The following is a 23,860-nucleotide window of genomic DNA, read 5'->3' on the forward strand; positions in this document are numbered from 1 at the left end:
GTATATTCAAGAAAACACCATGGGCTCATCTACACCAAGCAGGATATTCCACTATGAAAGTGATATATAAAAGGCAGGAGGCACACCACTGCTTTATAGCGGTATTGAAGTACACTGACAATTGTTGGGGCCCATTGAGACATACCATATACTGCTTTCACACCGCTTTCATAGTGTTATATCCTGCTTGGTGCCCATGTGTCATGGGCCCCAATAGTTGTCAGTACACTTCAGTACCACCTTAAAGCAGTAGTGCAGATCCTGCAGTGCACTTCAATACCGCTATAAAGCAGTAGTGTGGCTCCTGCCTTTTATATACTGCTTTCATACCGCTTTCATAGTGCATTATCCTGCTTGGTGTAGATGAGCCCCACATGAGAATTACAAAAATATAAGGTACAATCCTAACTGAACAGAGGTTTTGTAATTGATTGACATCAGGTATGCAACTGAAAAAAGCATGTATTTTCCTAGGCCTTTGTAGGAATTTCATTTCTGCACAATACAATATAATTTCCATGGTTTTCAAGTAGAGAGACAAAAACCCTAAGAACAAATCTCAAAGCACGGCAGTATAGTTTCAATAACTGAACTTATGAGGGAAATTCTCTGCATTGTTGGAGTAAAAAAAACTTGAAAAGAAAACTTTCAAATATTGAAAGAAAACTCTGATGTGATACTGGGACAGAACTATTGTTTGAGCTGAGAGGAGTGTGAAATGAGGCTAGCTAATGGAGCAGGTTTAGTACAGAAAGAACATTAGGCTATTGAGAGCCCTCTAATTTGTTGGGGGCAGATTCAACTCATAATGATAAATCCGGCTGTATTGCTTCTGGGGCAGGTGGAAGGTTGAAGGGTGGGGTTTGCTGTTGAATCAAGTCTCTAGAGTCTGATTCAGCAGCAGGCTAGATCCTGTTGTGGGCATGGAATACGATCTTATGGTATTATTACAAGGCCCAGTTAAGTAGGAGGTTCACACATGCCAACAACCCAGAGTACAAGTTAAGTAAGGAATGTTGTGTATCTTGGGCTGTTGTTATGTGCAAACCTTGCATTATGGTTTATCTATGAGTTGTTCACCCCAAGCAACTGAAAATTCACAATGAAACAACAAACCATAGGTTCTTTTCCTGGGTTGTTTGTGGTTCACTACCCATAGTTAAACTATAGTGCAGGGTTCTCATGTGATGACAATAACCCATAATTCAATGACAAACCATACGCAACCTGTACTCTGAGTGGTCATTACATGTGAGCCAGGTCCATGTCTCAAAAAAGCCAAGAAACCAAGGTAGGCAAACTTCCCTGAAGCAGGGAGGGAGGGAAATAACTGACAGATGCGAGGCTGGTGCATTTGCCTGTCATTCCAGTTATGAAGCTGGGAGAAAGCTTGGCCTGCACTGCAGCTTAAGCTCTATTTTTATATTACCTCTCTAAGTACTTTGTTCATCACTACGATTTTGTCTAAGCACTGTTCTGTATATGTACACATATGTTCACTGGTTTCAAAATTAAGTATTTTTCCACATAAGAAACAGGTCTTCATTCACTCTACTCATCTGTACAAAGATCTACTAGAATTACGACAGATAATGCCTACCTTTGTTGACTGTTAAATCCATTAAACGGCTTTCTGCTGAGTTCTGTCACTAATGATAAGACCACCTGTTAAATAAAGTCAATCACATATTACAAGTACAGTCACATTTTAGTAAAGGTTACATCAATAGCGTTTTCTCACCGTCACACTTGCATTTCTAAATGGATTCATAATCTCTATACTTGTTGCGACCTATGAACTGACCCAAGAACTGGAAGTACTCTCTCTATTCCCATTTTAAGTCAAAGAAGGATACAATTTTAAAAGTGCAAACCTTAATAAATTTAATTGGTAATTAAATCAACCAAAGCTTTAATTTGTAGGAGCAAGATTTAATCAGCGAGGCAAATTGAAGTGCACATTTATTTATCGTTTTAAGGCATCTTGACTTCGATACGGGGAAGAGCCTTTCCTTTTAAGAATGAGCATCCTCAGTGCCTTCAAGCACACCATGAAGTCAGAGATGAGGGACAATTGCCAGAGGAGCAGTTGCCAATGGCAGCTGTGGCAACTACTTTTGTGGACCCTTGATATTGTCTGTCACGCGTCCAGTTCGCGTACTCACATTTTCAACAAGTTTAGAACAGTAATCCGCAGATGTGAAGCCAAGCGTTGAAATAAAGTTGTTAATATCAGTGACTTGATTTCCCAGTCCAGATAATGACAGCAGGTGGCACACTGTGCTCTGGAAGAAAAAATTAAGAGGAGAGAGAAATATCTGATTAGAATAGAAGTATTCCACCCCGAACAACTTCTGTAGGAAAAGGGATGCCCCTACAACTTCAATTAGATTTTACAAGCGTATCCAGTATAGCCTTAAACAGTAAGATTTATTTATTATTGCATTAATATCCCACCTTTTTTCCTCTTGCAAGGAACCCAAGGCAACTTGTATGGTCCATTTTATCCTCACAACAGCTCCATGCTGAGAGTCAGTGACTGGCCCAAAGTCACGCAAGGAGCTTCAGGGCTGAGTCCCAGTTATACCACACTGGCTCTCCAGTTATAGAACCTACAGAGGAGCCAACCCTTGACTAAACCATAAGCACGTGGTGCAAGATGCAAACATTATTAAACATTTCAGAATAGTGGCCATAACACAATGAGCCTGAATATATAGCATGAATGGAAAATTTGTTTGAAAGTACAAAACATTTTATTTCTGAATAGGAAGGTTTCTAAAATAATAATAATAATGATGATGATGATGATGCTACACTTGAGAGGTAGTAATGTCATATGCCTTCAAAAAGCTTGGAGGTTGGTTAAAAATCACATAATAGATGCTCAGATAAAATATATATCAAACATTACAAAGGACACACACACACACACACACACACACACACACACACACACACACACACACATATATGGTGCCAGCACAGCAAAATAGGGAGATATAAGAAACAAGAAACCATCTTTTTGCTAGACTATACTAACACAATCTGTGTCCCAGTCTGGTTAGATCCTCTTGCTTTCATAGCCACAGATGTCCCATTCCTGGGACGTGATAAAGTAGTAGTACAACACAGTCATCGTTTGTGCCACATCATCATGGGATAGGGCCATTGAAAACTCTCAGATGTATCATCATATAGATCTTTGATGCCTATTAAGAGCTGTCATATAGGCCTGGGCAATACTTCCCAGTTTTCCCCGTTCTCTATGCAACTGGATCTCCAGGTGTTAAATCTCCTAGGTCTACAGGCTAACCAGTTCCAATGGCAGCTTGCAATCCTGCATAACTTCATTTATTATAGGCCACACCAAACACACCCATATTTCCAGTTACTCCCAGTACCCACTTTTTTTATCAATTGTCTGAAGGATATTTCACATTCTAGATTGGACTCCATAGCTAGTATAAGATAAACATCCAAGATAAACTACATATCTAAAATATGAAATGGCACATCTGAGGTTAAGACTACAAGTGAACTTGACCAAACAATGTATTTATCTAATTTTTAAATAATCCACCCCAAATAGTCATACATACTTTTACAAGTAACATATAGTGACTCAATGCTCCAGTCTTTTTTTTAAAAAAAAAGTTTTGATTTTGATACACAGCATGATAGAGATAAGATTAAAAAATACATTAAACACTTAGAGAAATATAGAATGAAAAGTAGGATTCCTAATCCTTGCTTGATGTGTTTTTCTTTTATGGTTCATTAGCTGGGCAGACACATCAATACTTTCATAGTTCTACTAAAAAAACAAAATAAAACATTTGTTCTAGCCGCAAGTTCAGAGAAAGAACAGCTGTTATACTGCCATCTAGTGGCTTACATTTTAAACTGAAAAACGAAAAAGTATTTGGATTTTGAAAACAAGACTGATCAACGCCAAACAAACAAAAGCCTACTTATTTATGTGACATTCTAATTTCACTCTTTCATCTTCCAAAATAATTCTGGAGCTTCAGGTTAGCTTTGTATTTCACATTCTCCCTCTCTGGCAAAATTCAACCTGTGCAAACTGTTTTTCAGACAACACTTAGCAAATGGAGTAGCACAAAAATTCCAACAGCTTGGGCCAGTTATCAAAAGGCCATTAATCAGGACGCCATTGTCCACCATCAAAACCAAAGAGCCATGCCACATTTCTCTCTGGGGGATGGCTGTAGTAATATAATAGAGTACACACTTTGCATGCAAAAGTTTGATCCCTGACATCTCCAGATAGGGCTGAGAAAAACAGAACATGTTTGCAATATGGATCATATGAAACTATTTTCTTTCTCTTCCCCCTTTTTATGTTTTTTTTTTGGCTGAGCAATAATCGCTGAACAATAATTCTGAGGAACTTAACAGTTTGCTTAACACTTTGTGCCATTTTAGTGTTATTAAAGGTATTACCTTCCTGTTACTTTTCAATTTGTTTCCTGATCAACCAACATGGCTACCTGGAGCCCTAAATAAGTATTCATGCCACAAAATCTGGACACAATGTTGTGTTGCTTTTTGTTAACTCCATTTTATTTTCCTGACTGGCATAATTATTTGTCTGCAAATGCAGTCTGAAGCAGTCAGAGGAAAAGCAAAAGAAATATTTAAAAAAGAAGTTCAAATGGGAATGCTGAAATGTGAAGAGGGCTTGTAGCTTTGCATGCAGAAGGTCCCAGGCTCCATCCCTGACATGTCCAAGCAGGACTGAAAATAATGCTTCCTGAAACCCGGTGTCATGGACCAGCACTCCGAACCACCATCCTCAGAAAATACTGTCCCCTCATCCTACTGAAGTAAATAGGAGAAGACTCAGCCATACAAAGGCACCACAAGACTGCTATTCCCAGGATCCAGTTCTCCAGAAGAACCCCAGGGAGAGACTTCCCTGAGTCCAAAGGAGGCTCCAATTCCATCCTCAGATTCTGAGAACTCGGCCATGAAGACCATACCACAACCACTCTCACCTTGCTGCAACCTGAGGCTGCTAAATCAGTAGAGGTAGAGGTGGAGCTAAGCAAACTAAAGGACAGTAACTTCCACTTTAAGCTTCAATCTTGCTCTAACGTTTGTTGGAGCTATGTTCCGAGTCTTGTGTAAACTCTGTGCCTTACTCAGCAATCTGTTTGTTTTCAGAAGGTCGGATCCTACTCTGGAATGGGTGAAATAACAGATCATTTTATCTGGGATTGTCCTTTATATAATACAGAATGGGGCTTTCTTTTTAGTGAGCTCCAGAATTTGAGATTGAAGGCTTTTCCAAATTAAGAGTCCAGGGATCTATCTCAACAATCAACAACAAGTTGAGTCATCCTTGAAGCGGGAGAGGTATCTCTGATTTCATGCTCAGATGTAGATGTTATCAGTATTGTAAACAACATTTGCTGTATTGGTGAATTCAGTAATGGTGGTGGAGTGGGGACTCGCACTGGTGCAGTTGACACAGACTTTCTTCTTCTTCTTCTTATGCTCAGAAGACGGTTTTGGACTTCTGGCCATTTGGACAACTTTTTGGCCAAAGAAACTGTCAATGACTGTCCAGATGTGGGTGGGTCATATTGCCTTGGTGACCACCCAAGTGAGGGTGGGTTAGTTTGGCTTGTAGACTTCCTAGGTGTGGGCAGATCAATTTGGTCTGTAGATCAAGCCTTGGGGAGGCAGACCACAACACTTGCGCAGGTCACAGCGAAAATGCTATTTTTGACAGATCTGCGGGAACACTCTCAATGTCTGAAGCAGTTTCCTCAATAAGGCACAGACATGGAATGTTAAGCAATAAAATAATCTCTCATTTTTTAATATACACTGACTCATTCAGTCAAGATTTCTTATTAGATGGTACTGCTGCAGATCATTCTCCTTACTTTCCATGAAGTGTAACGTACAGCCAAACTACACATTACTTTAAAGATGTAGCTAAAAGCTTTCTACTCAAACAAACAGAGAGCACATAATCTGACTCAGGACCCTAGCAGGGAAGGGGAGGGGGGCTTTAACCTCTGTTGTGGTCATGATCCAGATCAGGCCGCCTGCATCTGCAATTTAGATTGGCCCTGTTCAGGCAACAGGGTAAACCATGACAGTTAAGCATTTTGAGCTAAATATTATGGCTTAGCGTGTCATGTGAACCATTCCTAACCATGGTGGCTACATAACGACGGTTTAAATGCGCTCACTAACCACTTGCTGCAAAACGGTTGGTGGCCTAACCATGGCTTGGTGTGTTATCTGAACAGGCCCATTGTCACGAAGTGATCCATTTGTGTTAAAGTAACATGTAGTTTGGCTCCTGGAAAGACCACTCTTCACGCTGACATTTTTCTCACAATTCCAAGTTACTCTGAGGCGTTTTAGGTGTCATCTTAAATCTTTGTCCTTGAAAAAGGCTTTTTAGGAACCATAGTTGCCCTCCTTTTTATTACACTTTGGATTCATACTCAACCTAGAATAATGTCACTATAGCACACAAATATTTCTGTGCTTGGACCTGACATATTCTTTATAACCAATAACTTTTCCCACAAAGTCTTTATAAGGCACAAAAACCCTGCCGCTATAAGCCTTAGGATAGCCTGTTGGCAACTCTAGCACTTTCTATGGCTTGTTTGGGGGTGGGGTGGGGGAAATCCCATGACAAAGAGAATGAATATTGTTTCCATCACTGCATACACACATTTTGAAAAGTCCCTTTGTCATTAGCTGTGGCCAAAACATCTTTCAGTGCTTTTCTGTTTTGTTTTAGGAGCAGCTACAGATGAAAAACAACAAAACCACAAAGGAATAATAAAAATTAACCATGAAAAATTGCTGAACTGCTGAAGGCATCAGAGAACTTTCCAAAGCTCTTCTCTCCATGGTGGCTAACTGAAGAGGGAGGTGTACTCACATTTCCATCAGCATAAGGAAAAGCTGGTAAAACCATTAGCTAAGAGGAGGTGAGAGAACAGCCAGAGAAGAACTCTAGAGGTTTTTGCAACTAGCCTGCATGTGTGAAATTCCCCCTGCCCCCGCTAAAAAATGTGGGACTGCAGAGGTCAAGAAAATGTTAGACCTAAGGGTATCATCCTAGAAACATAGGAATTTGCCTCATACCATAGGTCATTCTCTCATCATTTTTCTATTTGTCCATTTAGCACTGGAATGGTCTACAGTGACACGTGGCAGCTCTCCAAGGTTTCAGGAAGAGGACTTTTGCACCAGCTGCTACCTATGAGAAGTGAGATGTCCACTTTGGAGACATGGTGAGAACAGAAACAGGAATTGTGAATCATTTACACTTCCTGTTCTTCCTGCTTTTCAGTAACTCATAAACTTAGGTTAAAATCCAACCCGCCAGTTTAATCCACTTTACCAACTTCCTTAAAAAGCAAGATTAAAACAACACATTTCTGACTTTAACAAACTAAAATCTACCCTTCCTTAAGTTTTCTCTTCAAATATATTAAAACCCCTTAAATTTACTACTGCGTATCTGCCTCCTTTCTTTTAAAATTCTGCTTACAAGGATTTTGTGTGTCCCATGCCATTCAAGTGAAATGAACAATAAAACATGGGTATTTGCAGAAATCCTTTTCACTACAAAACAAACAGAAACCTAAAGAATTATAGTGGTTAAGTAACCGAGAAGGAAGCCTGCTCATTTACAGATCATCTCAACACCTTCTGTTTATGTAGTCGATTCCATGAGTAGGATGCTGACATAATACAGCTCACTGATTTTCCACACTCTGATCCAATCATAACAAAGTCTTCAGATACTAATTTTGCTTACAAGAACTCTTGCATGCTTATTCATTAGTCCATGGGGTAGAGGGGTGTTAAATCACATTTCAAAAAAAACCAAATACATTCAACAATAATGTTATAATCTTTAGTATACAGCTTGCACTGGACAATTATATTTCTATTAATATTTATTAAGATCCAAACATTTAAGCTAGAAATATAGGTACCTGGACTTTTTAAAAATCAGCATGCATTTATGCATATAAAGCCAAAATACTGATGTCATTTAATGTCATACAAAAGCGTTGAGCAATTTAGGAATTGAAGGGAAATAATTATGAATGCTTCACACTTGGATTTCACTGACTACTTCATGAGTAGAAGTTTGCTAATATTTTTAAATTGCTTCCAGTTGCATCTCAGTTTTTCCAGGAGTCACAAACATATTTCGTCCTAGCAAAATGCTTAAGCATGCATTTGTTTTGAAACGTGTAAGCAATGAAGAAGCTCCTTCCATCAGACGAAGGGAATGTTTTGATTCAACCCAAGGTGGCATGAAAGTATGCTAACACTTTCAATATCCCTATGAGGAGGGAGGTCCTGGGATCATTATATATACACCAAATCCATTAGTGGTCTTCTTTTCAATTTTCTCTTCACAACCTCGGATTGCAATTTTATTTTGTTAAGGATACACCAGAAAATGCCCAGAGAGATCATCAGAAGCCAGAGTCTGCCCAAGGGCCTAAAGTACTAGCAGCGACCAAAAAAGATGAGAGATGAGAACCCTCAAACTCATCTTTCCTGGAACAGTTTACAGTGCATTCGATACATATCATGGTTTTGTCATGGACATGTGGTATGAATGAAACCTGGTATGTCACATTCAATATCTATGCTTTTCCATATATTCCCACAACTCACTCTGCTTGTAACAAGGGGAGGTTTGGTAAGGGAGATGAAGAATAGGGATCGCAAAGAAATTCAATTGCTTCGCATTTGAATGCAAACTTAGCTCATTTGCACTTCACTAACTAATATGTGAGCCATATACAAAAATGTATATATCTGAAAAAAGTCAGACACAAAAATGCATTGTACCTCGATATTCAGTATATCAATATGCAGTTTTCTGAATTTTGCAATGCAGTTCTCCAATAAAAATGCATAGGATTGAAGACCGGGGACAGATAAAGGCAAAAGTTGAGCATGTGTGTGCGAGGGACGGAATGGCCAGAATGGTTGTATAGAAGACGGAAATGAAGCACTTGTAACTTTCCTGACAAGCTGCACCTGCTGAAATGTCCTCTTCTACACAACTATTAAAGGTGCATCTTATCAACTAGTGAGTAAAAGATGGATGGGACATCACAGCAATCGTATGTACATCTACTTAGAAATAAGTACAACTGAGTTCAATAGGACTTACTCCCATGTAAGCCTACATAAGACTGCAGCCTCGTACTGCTCCCATGGCAACCATGTTACGACTAGCCACACCACCCATGGCAGCCATTTTGTGATGATGCCCATAGCACCTTCTTAAATTCACAAATGTGCCCACAGGCCCCAAAAGGTTGGGGACACCAGTGTATATAAAGGAAGACCATGCACAAAAATGGGGATATTGTAAAAAACTATGTACAATAACACCTTACACAAGTAACAATTTGGCAAAATTACATAGAACATTCATATAGTAGGAGAAATATATACAAAAATGTATGCAGACATTTGTGTGAACTTCTTTAAAAAATTGCAAACTGTTGTGGAAAGGGCTGGAATGAATTTAAGGTTGAAAAAATCAGAAACTAAGCAAAACCAAAATTGACAGGCTTGTCTATTCCTAGTGAAGAGACAGAGAACAGTGTGCACAAACTTTCCAGCAGCTACAATCACGCTCCTAGCACACCCTTTTATAAAGAAAAATTGCCAGTATTTTTGCTACCACGCTGACAAATGTCATCAGCACATCATCAATGGGGCTACCCTCTGTGGCTACAATCCTACACACACCTTTTTCTGAAAGTAAGCCTGAATAAACACAGAACCATTATTTCTGAGTAAACATGAATCGGATTGTGTTGTGTATTAATTTGTTCCTAACGAGCAAAACACTGCAGAATTTACAAGAGGAAAAGTAATTAAACCCAAAAGACAAAACATGAACCACTGAATATTACTTATTAAAACTGGCCTCCAGTATTTGTTTCCACTGCAAAAGTAATTATATATTCTTTTATTCCCCCCCACCCCCCAGTAATCATGCATCATGTTTGGGGAAAGAGTGAATACATTCATTTGAGAACAATTCTAATGGATTAGAATAAGGTTTACTTCAAAAAGGAGCAGTTCTACCTACCTACCCCCAAAGACCATGCCCTGTATAATTACTGCTGGCAAAACCTAGTAAAGCAAAGGGAAATAACCTATAAAAAAAGCTTGCATAAGCGAAGGATCTTGAGAGGTCTGTGGAATGCTCTTTTCTTCAGTGCTGTTACGCAGTGTTGCTGCAGAGGGAAGAACTGGACTGTTCTCTGCATGTCGTGACCACCCACATTATGTGAAGCACTGTGATTAAAGTGAGCTTTGCATTCCAATATCTGCCAGTGAAGTCTACTCCATGCTGTAATTATTATCTATCCAGTCTTCTTTTAATTACTCTCACATGTTGTAGCAAGTCCCCCTTTGTTGTCCAACTTGAAAAACACTGAACAATTTTGACTAATACTTATGGAGCATTGTCAACACCACATAAACACACAAAGTTTATTTATTAAGCATTTATAATTTTCTAGGGATTGTACAAGCACTTTATTTACCGGGGGAGGGGAGGAATCAGTCCCTGCCCTCAGACTTACAATCTAGTAGGCAAAAGGGAAAGGGTGCAAGAAAGCAACAGAAGAAAAAAAGTAAATCCTGGCACTAATTCTTCGTAAGGTTACATAAATGTTTAAAAACTCGGTGGAACTGATGAGCCAAATGGTAGTTGGTTCCAGATAAGACCCAATAAGAGTGGGCTGTGCCATCTCACGCCCCCCTTCCTCTGCTGCATCCAGCTACATGGCTCCTAACGAACGACAATAAATTCTACCAAAACATTTGCTTTAAGGCTTGTACAAACTACAGAATGATTTAACATTCCTTTTATCTCTATTTGTTGATTTATTTTTACAAATAAAGTACTATCTAATCAGGGAAGCCCCTCTGCGTCCAACGGGACTTGCTTCCTAAGTAAGTGTGTACAGGATTGCAACCCAAGTCATTAACGCAAGCCTTTAATTTTATTTATTTATTTTAAACCATCTTGTAAACATTGTTGAAGGGTGACATATAAATACTTGAAAATGTATAATTAAAAAAAACCAGTTACAAAAAACTATTTAAAGAATGCGAGAAATGTGTATGGAGACCAACATGAGAACTAATTCCTCAAGTCTAATTCTATCCTACATCATATAGGACCCTTTAAGCTGCATGGAGACAGTACCCAATACTAACTTAAAACAAGGGGAGAGAATTGCTACTTGGATCCCCCTGGGCTGCCCCAAACTCCCATCATCCAGCAAGGGAAGTCCTATATTCTGTGATCTGCAAGGACAGATTGGACCAGAAGGGCATCAAGATGACGGGGGCTGATACAAGACACATACACACACTCGTTGACAGTAGCACCTTTGCTTGACAGCCCAATGCCCCTGATCCGGTGAGGGCTAAACCAAAATGTAAAATACGTATGCAAGAATCTCCAAGTTACAAATGTAAGTTCCTAAGCAGGACCTAGTAGTTAAAACTGTTTGTTTTGAAGCAACAGTGGCAAAATAATCAAAATTCTGCAACCTGTATAATGCAAATGTTACTTTAGCTAAATATTAAAATGGTCTGCATAATTTATTCTGTCTCTGCTAGTCATGAGGAGGTGCAAGAAGCCACACAGAACTTGAGGCACCCAGGACCACTGGTCATCTTATTCCATTTCTGAGATTTTCTCCACACAGTTCTACAGTCACATTTGACTTCAAATGAGGAAACTTCTCTAAAATGAGGGAACTGGTGAAAAGGATGTAGACAGGGGGAGTAAAGAGGGTTAAAACCCTTCAAAATGCTTGGATGTTACTCAAAACAACAACAATAAAAACAACAACAAAATGTATACCACAGGTCAGGAAAGGCAGTAGCAAGTCCATGAAGTCACCAGCATGGTTAACAAGCAGTGTTAAGGAAGCTATTAGAGAAAAGAGGGTTTCCTTCAGAAAATGGAAGTCCTGCCCAAGTGAGGAAACTAACAGAGAGCACAAGCTTGCACAACCATGATGCAAGCAAACAATAAGAGATGCAACATACAAGCAAAACAGCCCAAGTTTCATTCCTCTGCAACCATGTGAACCCACTTTTCTCGAAGACCTGGGTGAGAGGTGGAGGAGAAAAACAAAAGCTCTTGTCTGTTTGTATAAAGTCAAATACAGTTCATAACTTATCTTGCCTACCAAAGAGTATTCCCTAAGATATGCTTTGGGTGGGATAAAGAAGAAAAATGAAAGACCCAGGATAGTGGAGGGAAGAAGTAAAGAAGAATGGTGGTTGGAAATGAAGAGGGGGGAGAGAGAATGGCCCAAGCTAAATGGCTTCTTTCAGAGAAGTAGGGCTTCGCAGGAATATAGGGGGCTGTGGAGGGTTTTTAAAGATTGCACATATTTAAATTAAATTTATGGGGCCAGGTTTTGAAGGGCTATTTCATGCTATTTTTAAAACTGTAAAACCTATTTAATGCCCCCACCCCCCAGCATTTCCTCAATCATGATGTTACATAGTCCTAAACCTCCTTTTGGAATATTCTGAGGCCTGCAGCTACTTAGGAGAAATTAAAGTGCTGGGTGGGGACGGGGGAGAAGCTTGTGGAGGCTGACTGAATCCTTCGCTGTGCTGAAGCTACTAGACTTCTGCAGAAGCCAAAGGTTCCAGTTTGGGTCATTAAAATCAACTGATGTGTGGAATACCAGCATTTCACATGTAGCCCTTCCTGCCCTTCCTCTCCCTCTTCAAAATGTCATTGCACGCAAGCTCCTAACAGTGGGCATGAAAGAGCAGAAAAGTAGGTGGAGAAAGAAAGAAAATTCAGAAGACTGTGGAGGGAAAGGTGGGTCTCCTCTCTAGTTTAAAAGGTGAATATACATTACAATCCCTACTAGCCTGCTAAGAGAGTGAGTCCTAATGCCTCCTTAGTAATTGCAAGGCTACTGAGCTTAGAGGGAAGAAGCAGGCTTATATTAAGGCAGATGATGGCAATTGGGGCAGCTCAGAAGATCCAATGCACAGCTCAGCAGATCCGGGACCCGTGCCCAGGGGACCTTCCCTAACAATGCCCCTCATTGTAGAGCTGGAAAAAGTGCAGAAAAGGGCAATTAAAATGATCAAGGGGCTGGAGCATCTCCCCTATAAGGTAAGGTTACAACAGCTGGAATTGTTTAGCTTGGAAAATAGGAAACTAAGAGGAGACATGATAAAGGGGAGACATGATAAATTATGCATGGTGTGGAAAATATGAATAGGGAGACATTTTTCTCCTTATCTCAAAATACTAAAACCCACGGACATCTCATGAAGCTGAGTGGTGTAAGATTCAGGACAGATAAAACAAAGTACTTCTTCACACAGCACATAGTTAAACTATGGAATTTGCTACCACAAGATGTAGTGATGGCCACCAAATTGGATGGCTTTAAAACAGGGTTAGATAAATTCCTGGAGGAGAAGGCTATCAGTGGCTACTAGTGCTGATAGCTATGTGTTACCTCCAGTAGTACAGGCAGTAAGCCTATGTACAACAGTTCCTAGGGTACATGGGTGGGAGGGTGCTGTTGCACTCACGTTCTGCTTGGGAGTTCCTGGTCAACAGCTGGTTGGCCACTGTGTGAACTGAATGGACTAGATGGACCCTTGGTCTCATCCAGCATGGCTCTTCTTATGTTCTTATTTTAAGCCATAATTATGGCTTAACTTTGAAGCCATAAAAACTAGAAACTTGCTTTAATATAAAAAAGTGGAAACCAATATTCTCAGAATTCCTAAATCTGTGGCCAGTATCATTATCTTTTCTATGGTTATGAGCCACACACACCCCAAGTCTGTACGCCACACATTCTTCTAGAGCAGTGTTTTTCAAACTGTAGCTCACAATCCAACAGTAGGTTACAGGCAACCTTCAGCTGGGTCTCACTCTCTCACCGCCCTGTGCCATGACCACACCATGCAGGTGTGGCAGTGAGAGTTGGTTAGAGAGCAAGGCTAATATTTACAATAACAATTAATAATGGCAATAATGAAGAAGGGATAAGAGAGGAAAGTTGTTATAGGAAGAAGCGAATGTAAAAGCAGCAGAAGGGACGGATGATTGGATATAACTGGGGATAGGGTACAAGTTATTGTGAAAGAAGAAGAAGAGAAGAAATTACAAGAGATGACTAAGAAGACTGAGAGGGATGGGGGAGACAAATGATATAAAACAGTCTTCTCTACTTAGCACATGGGTGTCAACCTTTTTGTTTCAGTGGGCACATTCGACATTTTAAGAAGGTGTCATGGACACTCTCACAAAAGGGCTACCATGGTGGTCACGTCCAGTCAGAAAACACACATTTCCCAGATGGCAGACTAACAGAAAGTTAACTAGCCCAAGAACCTAAGGCAGACGTGAGGCTGAGATCAAAAATACAAAACCACTCTTTCAAACCCAAATAAAGGTCAGCACTCAAAAAATCATTTAAAATAATCTTAAGGAATAAAATTAAAATCAGGAGACTTGAGGAAAGCTGTTTTATGGAACTCCCTGCTACAAGGAAATAGCTGTCACAAAGAATTCAACAATTTCCAAAAAGGGATTAGATGGCAATATAAAATGGTATCAGCAATTCTAGCTGATTATTCTAAACTCCACCTCCATCTATTACCGTTTTGTGACTAGTGGGCCTCAGTAATTTTCATCTCTCTCAAGCAGGCCCTGGAAATAGAACTCCTGTTCTAAAGCCCTTTTATGTCCCAACAAGCTTCAAAACAAGAAGTATAAATATGCAACAATGGTTTCAGCAGTTTCTAGAATGTGCAAATACACTTTTAATGGAATGACAAAAGCATAAAACCAGTTCAAAGATATTTCCATATTGATCTAATCTAAGATCTGTTTAGATCATAAAAGCGTTACTAAAACCGTCCCAGTTACTATTGTGAAGCGGAAATATGGTATACCTCAAATGTGGCAAAGTAAACTAAGCCAAAAGTCCACATAATGTACAAAAATGATGGGTAATATATATATATATACACACACACACAACCTCTGACGCCAGAAGTGTTTAATAGTAGTAGTATTGGCATGGTATAAACACTGAAAGATATTGGCAGCAATATAGAAGATAATTACATTTAGATCTCTGATTGGAACAGGACTGAAATGAACAGTTAAGGGCTTACATTGCATTTGTTTTATTTGGATTTAATATTGCATGGTGCCTAGCCTGCAATACTGCTACTTCCAAGATAATATAACAACATAGTCCAAGTGTGGTGCATATTGCCAGAAAAGAAAAGAAACCTCACATATTTCCACTGGAGCAAGCAAATTATTCACTAAGGTTTTCATGATTACTGAATAATTTAATACTATTATTTTTATGAATTAGTACCACAAAGCATCAGGCTACCTCAAATATATCTAACTAAATGTTGGCCAATTTAGTGCTTAGTTTGGACACTTTCCTTCATGTTAAGGGGATATAGTTATAGAAATCAAAGTTCTCTATGCTTTCTAACCTGGGTTTGATTTGATGAATTCAATTTAAAGATATAGCTGTGTAAACAAAACAAAACCTGAACATTTCAGTATCAATTCTACACACTATTATAACAAATGAAAACTAGTCAAAAGAACGAAATAGGTTAATACTGATTATAGCTATAGCAGAACTAACTTTTTTCTTCTGAAACACTAATTTAGGAACTAGCTGAATGTGTGTGTGTGTGTGTGTGTGTGTGTGTGTGTGTGTGTGTGTGTGTGTGTTTAACACTTCCAATTGCCTGGACAACAATCTATGTTGCAACAGCATAACCCATGATGTATAGCTTCAAAACATTCACTCATAGTAGATGATGATTAATGTGGAAACTATATCACTTTCATTAACACAGTGGTTTCACCAGGTCATGGCTGATTTCATAGGTTAGAAGTCTGTGGAATATTTTATCTTTCTTCATTACATCTGGCTAGTAGATGAACAAAGACCTTAGATTGCAGTTCTGTAGAGCTCTTTCAAGACCACTAAAACTTATGATACTGACCAAATACATCACACCTTTTACATGATTTCCAAATTGTCTATTTTCTAGGTGAATGGAATTCTAAAGCCCCAAAGATTTTGGAACTTCATTTACAATGCTAGGTTGCATCCAGAGAAGCACAAGCAGAATTTTGCTTGAGCAACGGGGACATGCCATCTCTCCCATAACTGCAGCTCCCTGTGCTCCTCCTTAAAAGCCACTCAAGGGTTGAGTGACCCTCTAAAGCGGCATGGTGTGTGTGCTACAACAGAAGGCAGGAATCGGCAGAATTCAGGGGAGACATCTTGCATGAGCAGAAGTGCGTTTCCATTTGCACTAGGCACCTTTGAAGCCTACCCACTGATCTCACACTGGAGAAATGTGCCTGTGGAGGACTAATTTCTAAAAAGAATTTGTGGCCTGCATGAGCAGGCTTTTAAGAATGTTTCTTAACACACCCAACACTTGTCTGCATCTCCACATTGCAGAAGAAGACAGGTAATGGTGGATAAGCTGTCTTTGGGCAATTTGTCCACCATTAGTGGGGTCTTCACTGAGGAATTCCTGATAAGCTTCCAAGGAACACTAGGGCTACCCAGAACACAGTTTGAAACCTACTGTCCTATAATATTAGAGATTCTTCTTTGTTCTTTCTTATTCAGACCTACTTCCATTTATCAAGTATCAGATGGTATTGTGACAGCAAACCCACCAGAAGCCAGATTGTCTCTGATGGCAGGCTTAACTGGTTTATATAATATGAGGCAAACCTCAGGAAAGAGTAGAGCTTATGATGCACTTAATCACCACTGTCATCATCATGGAACTCTCAGAGCTACCGGAAAGTGGTACAAATACCTTCCAGTTCCTCCCACTCAGAGTTGTGGGAGGAAGCGGAAGACACAAGCATCCACATTTCTAGCAGCTGGGAAGCCTGCTCAAAAGATGAAGAGTTTGCAAGTCACAATTGTTTGATATTGGCTTCATTCCATTAACCATACTTCAGATTAACTACAGTTTGCCAGGTTCAAATGACAGGGCAAACAGTGGTAAATGTAAAACAGGCTTCCAAAGTACTCCTTGCAGCAGCACTGGAAAAGGAGGAAAGTATGAGTCCAAGGCTAAACTATAGTTTGGCGTTGTGTAAAAAACAGCCCTATATTTCAACATAGTCTGTGCTTGGACCATCAAATCCTATCATAATAAGCTAGGATATGTATGAGCCCTTTTGCTGCCACATCATTCCTCAAAAATTTAAAGCTGGCTTCTGAATCCTGGCTTGTTTAAGAGCCTTTAACCATAGTTCCTGATTCAGACATAACAGGAAACTATGATTAACTGCAGCTTCCTAGGTCATTTCACCATTCATGTGAACAGAGGAACAAAGTTATAGCAAAGAGGCTATGTGCGAGCCAATAAACTCATGCATAACTTGATTTAATAAACCAAGATTTCACCATCTGAACCATGCTATATAGCTTTATATGTAGCTGAATAGAAATGTTGTTAACATTTATGTCTTTACTTTTTTCCAATACATATTCCTGAATATATGGGTCTGTCCTGTGAGAAGATATTTATGAAACATGCATTTCAACATGTGCATAAAACAGACTGAAAATATTTCTATACATAAACTTGAGTATTTTGCCAGATTGAGGAGTAAGTGCATAACATGAATAAAAACACACACATACCACAACAGCTATAAGAGTCTATATTAAAGACTTCAGAGTGTAGAATTCAAGCAATTGTGGATTCATTTAACTGAGAGCTAACTGGAAAAAAATTCAACTGCACACAAATATTTTCCTTCACTGTCTCTGAATAAAAGTTGGATACAATTAGTTTCTCCCAAGGCTAAACAAAAACAAAAGACAAGATTATAGAGCATATATATAAACGGTTTTCAAAACGAACTATGGCATCTCTCCAGATTACATTATTTTCCCTAACTGAAAGTTTGCTTTGATAGCACTCTCTTGTTTGCTGATTTGTGGACTTTATTCTTCACTTGAAGTTGCCAGAGTTTAGGCTCCACTGTATTAATAGCTATTAAAATTACTTCAGTTTAAACACCACATCTTTTTTTAATGTTCAAAATGAGAGACAGCACAGATTGTGTTTTAATTAAAGTAGAACACATTTCAATACAATGTGAATGTAGGATGTCTCTAGAGTGGTTTCTAAAAATGACACACTGTCTCTATGCTGTAGATGCTGCACCTTTAAATAATCAACTTAATTTAAAGCAGTCAAGGGGAGGATTCATTTGCTTACTTGTATCCAGCTGTTGGCCTTCAATTCCACAGGGTTCTGTGGTTCACCACTGTACAGACAACATAAGCACCACATTAGAATCTTCTGGCATTCATCTGCAGATAGCAATCCAAATAAGATTTTTTTTTAAAAAAAAAAAATCAAAGCAGAGCAAGAGCAAATTTTTGCTCATGTTAATAAACAAAAAACCTAAGGACCAAAGTCAATCTTTATCCCTAATTTTTTGTACTATGAGACTTCAAAGCCTTTCCATTAATCACATATAGACACTGTTTCTTCTTGCCTTTTATTACATAGTACATGTATTTTAATAGAAAAGTGGCACAATTTTGTATAATAATGGGATGGAGCCAAAGGCAGCTAGTCACACATTTGTCCCATGGACTCCAATAGGATTTCATTGGAACTAATGCCTGACTAACTTCTTCTGGACCCATCCCAATTATTTTTGCAACTTCTTTGTCTTTTCCCCAGTTTATTGATAAAATTTAAGTATGCCTAAAAGCAACACTTATATACAAAGAAAACCAATATTATATTAAATAAAAAAAACTACCCAACTAGGATACTGCCCTTCCTGGATTAACATTTAGGTTTTCTTGTTATTTTAGTTTTCTCTTTTTCCCTGTTCCTTTGTTTTTGTTTTTTGGGCAGTGTATTTATTATAGTTCACTGGTGTGTTTTGGACTATTGTGAGTTATTTTAGTATGTGTAACTAGTAATACTGAATTATAATGTATGCAAGCCAATTTTATTGGATTAGCCCAAATTCTAGCATTATGAGAGGAGATGAACTTCTTTCTACTTTCTCCATGCCATACATATATTTTTATAAACTATAAAATTGTACAATTTGATACTTTACAAACTACAGCTAAATCATATTACATTTTAGGGATGGGGCAATGAACCTTGCAATTACAACTTTACATTCAAAAGAAGAAGAAATTGAGCTTTGCACATTAAAAAAAGTATACCCAAATAAACAGAGCCTTTTGCAGCAACTCAGAGAACAGCTGAATATTCTGTTGGTGGTGGGAAGAGAGCTATCAATCCAAAGCCCTGTGAGTGATGCCACACTAAGCAACCCAGCTGTTAACCCAACAACAAACCGGCACATCTGCTCTCTCTTGCTCATGCACAACACCCCAGCACTTTCGTTGTTTGTGCAAACTAGATCTGTCTTCCCTGATAGACCTCTTGCTGGGAAGAATGTCATCATCCCTGGAAGTTCCATGGCAGAAATCTCTTGGATCACTACCATGAATACCTCTACTTAAACAAAACTTCAGCTGTGTCTCATGTAAAGGTACAATGGAAGACATAACAATGTAGTGATGCTGACAAACAAGTAAACTAGAAAATATGTCTGTGTTCTCTTAACTCATTTTAAAACCATAGCTGAGAATCTATCAGGCTAATTCTCAGTTGGCTGTATAGAATAAAGTAGAAGAAAAATGTGGGAGTGTGGGGGACATGAGAGGCAGAAAAACGGCACCCCACAAATAAATTGACATGTTTACTTGGGAGATCAAAACTTCATCTACAAAGGAAAATCTCATTATTAATTTAATATAATATACAAGCATGAGACTATTGGCACTTTTCTCAATGTGTTGACTGTTGTAGCATTAATGGTCCAAATTAGAGATTTTAGATATCTGTTTCATGGAGTATTTCAGGATTTCTTTTTTATTTACAGTACTGTGCCAAATCTTAGTCCACTATGAAATATGCAAATTGAAGTCATTTATCAGAGCAGTAAGTGTTTATTTGTTCGGGGGGGGGGGAACTATATAACATTGAAGTAAACACCAAGAAACATTACTACAATGAAAAGTAACAAAAACTACTTGTATTATTAAAACAAGTTAGTATTTTGTGTGGCTTCCCTTAGAATGCAAAACTGAAGCAATTCGCTTTGGTAGACTGTTGTGTAATTTTTTCAAGTAGTCCTGTGGTAAATTCTTCCCAGCTTCTTGCAGGATTTGCCATAACTCTTCTTTTGACTTTGGCTGCTTTTTGTTCTTTTCCCTGTCCAAATGAACCCACACAGCTTCAATTACACTGAGGTCTGAGCTTTGAGTTGGCCAATCTAATATTATGAGTGTTCCATCTCCAGACTTCCACTCTAAATAGGTCTTAATCGTATTTTCTGAGTGTTTGGGGTCGTTATTGTGATGAAAGATAACATTTTTTCCAATCAGTCCTTTTTCTGAAGTTACAGCATGATGAATCAAGATCTGTTTATATTTCTCAGCATTCATAATTCCATCGATTTTGACCAGGGCCAGATCTACACCTTGTGTCAAATCATTATGATCCATCATGTTAATGCTACACCCCTCTTGTGCATTTAAATCTCGTAGGACACACAATGACATTTGTTGCAGTATTTTGGACAATGTGGAACAAAAAGCAGGAAATAACACTATGGAAGCAGTATATGGAATGTGTAATGTGTCCCAAAAGTTAGCAGAGCACTTCAGTATCACTATAAAGCAGCAGTGCAGATCTCCTTCAGATTCCCAACACCATCAGCTGAAATGTACCCCCAGACCATGACAGAGCCATCACCATGTTTCACAGAAGGCTGCAGACAGGCATCAATGTACTTCTCACCAACTCTTCTGATATATTGGCATCTTTGGTGCCACCTGACTCAACCAGATGTTGAACAAGCACTTCATTGGATTTCCTTCTGTCCCTCAAGGTGACCTTTCAGTACAGTTCATCAGATGCAGACAGCTTTTTGGGTCTTCCACTGCAGTTTCTTCAAAATTCTTTATGACAGCTTGAACCCTATATCTTGAAAATCCGGTTAGGTGGGCTATTGCTCATTGAGAATTGCCTTGTTGATGCAAAACTATGATTTTATGTTTGTCAAACTGTTATCTTAGCCATTTCCAAACCTCTCCTCGAGGTACCCGACCCATTCTGCATGCTGTATTTGTTAAATTCCACCACCAGTACACCTGGTTCAGCTAATCAATAATTCATTAAGGCCTAATCTACACCAAGCAAGATATTGCACTATGAAAACGATATGAATGCAGTATATAAAAGGCAGGAGCCACAGTACTGCTTTATAGTAGTATTGAAATGCACTGACAATTGTTGGGGCTCATTGACACATACCATATACCACTTTCATACTGCTATATCCTGCTTGGTGTGACTCCTACCTTTTATATACCGCTTTCATACTGCTTTCCTAGTGAAATATCCTGCTTGATGTAGATTAGGCCTAGGTTGAGGATTTAACAAATACAGTACATGAAATGAAACTACATGGAATGGCTGGGGCAGGTCAAGGAGAGGATTGGGAAACAAACCTGTGTTCTTCTAGCCATCTCACAAGGTATCAATAACATGTAATGTTTTTATTATATTAATGTTTATTTGTATTTATTCTAAAGTTATACAGTATTTTCTAAGCAAATAAACACTTAATGCCCAAATACCTAACTTTAAACAAAAATTTCTTTGGTGGCCTAAGACTTTTGCACAGTACTATATATCAACATATATCTGGAGCATTTCTCATGATATTTGACAGTTCTATTTGACAGCATATAAGGAGCGGGGGCCGAGCCTAATGATAAAGCACATGCAGAAAATTCCAGGTTCTATCCTTGACATCTCCAAGTAGGGATGGGAAGAACCCCTGCCTGAAACAATGGAGAAATGCTGCCAGTCAGTGTTGATAATACTGAGCTTCGTGGACCAATGGCCTAACGCAGCATGTTCTAGATAACGCTTTTGTTCACAACTAACTTTAGTCTCACTAATTTCAATGGGACAACTTTAAACAAATTGGACAACTATGTATTAGACGTTTTTACATTATTTTTTACTTACATATTTTAAAGTATTATTATTTTAATGACTATTCCTAACAAACAGCTAACAAAATCCAGTAACAGATATATTTCTTTCACAAAGGTAATTTCAAAGACTCACCATAGCCAATGACAAAGGGATTCCAACAAAGCCTTCCCAATAATTGACCAATTAATGGAAACTCTTGAATTGCAGTAGTACAGCTCTGAAAATTAAAATGTTTGCTCAGTTTACAAAATAATGCATGTCAGAAAGGATAAAGTATTCAGAATGATAGGGGCTCTGCAGAAACGAATATGTAGGACACATCATCTTCAAAGACAAAGCTCATAGACAAAAACTGTTGCCTCAACCCTAATAACTCTACAGATAGTAGCAGGAGCTTCTGCAAAGATGACACATAAGTATGCACTGAACTACAGAAGGGAAACTGTGTGAACCACAGCCACACGCTTTAGATAGGCTAAGCTCTTACCACACACTTGGGAAACAAATTGGGAGCACAGTCAGTCATAGCTGTACACACAACCCCACCCCAACACACACAAGCACCTCTGGCTGGCTGAACACTAATCACTCCACTATTATTTCTTGTTTCTTGGAGAGGTACAGTCAGAAAACATGATGATAGAGAATATGAAAAGAGAGCGTAAAGCCTCCTGCAACTTGACTGTACAGAACAGATGCCACAATATGTGACTGGATGGTTGTGCTTGGCCTGCCTTAGAACATGAGGCAATGCAGGTGCCTTCTCCATAAGTGGAGAATTCCATTCCCAAACTGACAAAAATGTTCACCATAGATTGAGCATCATTCATAAGAACTGCCAGACCTTTCTACTTAATCCACCTTTTTTGTAGCCTAGATGAGGCCCATATAGGGTGAGATTTAAATAGTTGTTCCATTAAGAAAATAAAAATGAACACATGGTCTTAATCTATTGTTGTTTTCCCTAGCTTTCAAGATGGGATGAGTTAAGTCAAATAAATAAAAATAACAAATTATTCAAAATATCATGCCTCTTACATCATACTATGGATTATATGAAGGGTTGAGTAGTAACTACAGTACAAAGAACTCCTGAAGTTTCTGTTACTGTTTGCTATATTCTACATGATATCATACTTAGGCAGTTACAACCTGAAATTTAACAGACACTACAGCTACAGAACCTAAACAAAATTTAACCAAATGGAAAGCAGCTTTGCTATAAAAGTAATACATAGTACAGTTTATAAACATTCTTATGCAGTCATTTTTTCCCATTTTAGTAGCTTTACTGTCTAATAAATGATGGGTTTTTAAATGGTACTAAACTGAGATAATATGCAAGTAGCAGAAAAGATAGTAATCACATACTGTTTCAATAAATTCTTCAGATTTTCCCCACGTTTGGGGCTAGCCCTAGACTTATTGGGGCCAAACACAGAGGACAAGTTTCACACAGAATTCATTGCAATGAGACCTTTTCAAGGAAAGGTTTTTCACTCTCACAAATATATTATCAATCACTGACTTATAATCAGTTTTTCTTTACCTTATCTGACACTTCACAATGACTATTTTTAAACACACTTTTCTCATCTTTTATACTAATAACATAGGCTAAATGTTCTATGAGTAAAGTCAATTTTAGTGCATACAAAAT

The 23,860-nt window shown here is 38.6% G+C and overlaps 1 protein-coding gene across 3 annotated transcripts in view; it reads right to left on the bottom strand.

The window, feature by feature from the left end:
- FANCC (FA complementation group C) overlaps nucleotides 1–23,860 on the bottom strand; it is an 86,243-nt gene that overhangs the window by 39,816 nt on the left and 22,567 nt on the right. For all 3 annotated transcript variants that reach the window (XM_063129418.1, XM_063129415.1, XM_063129417.1), the window contains exons 3-6: nucleotides 22,333–22,417; nucleotides 18,370–18,464; nucleotides 2,166–2,285; nucleotides 1,601–1,665 (exon numbers count right to left, since the gene is read on the bottom strand). In XM_063129418.1, the coding sequence (XP_062985488.1) occupies nucleotides 1,601–1,665; nucleotides 2,166–2,285; nucleotides 18,370–18,464; nucleotides 22,333–22,417 (365 nt within the window). The remainder of the gene's footprint in view (nucleotides 1–1,600; nucleotides 1,666–2,165; nucleotides 2,286–18,369; nucleotides 18,465–22,332; nucleotides 22,418–23,860) is intronic.

The sequence above is a fragment of the Elgaria multicarinata genome, chromosome 6 (genome assembly GCF_023053635.1).
Source record: "Elgaria multicarinata webbii isolate HBS135686 ecotype San Diego chromosome 6, rElgMul1.1.pri, whole genome shotgun sequence".
Classification (NCBI taxonomy): domain Eukaryota; kingdom Metazoa; phylum Chordata; class Lepidosauria; order Squamata; family Anguidae; genus Elgaria; species Elgaria multicarinata.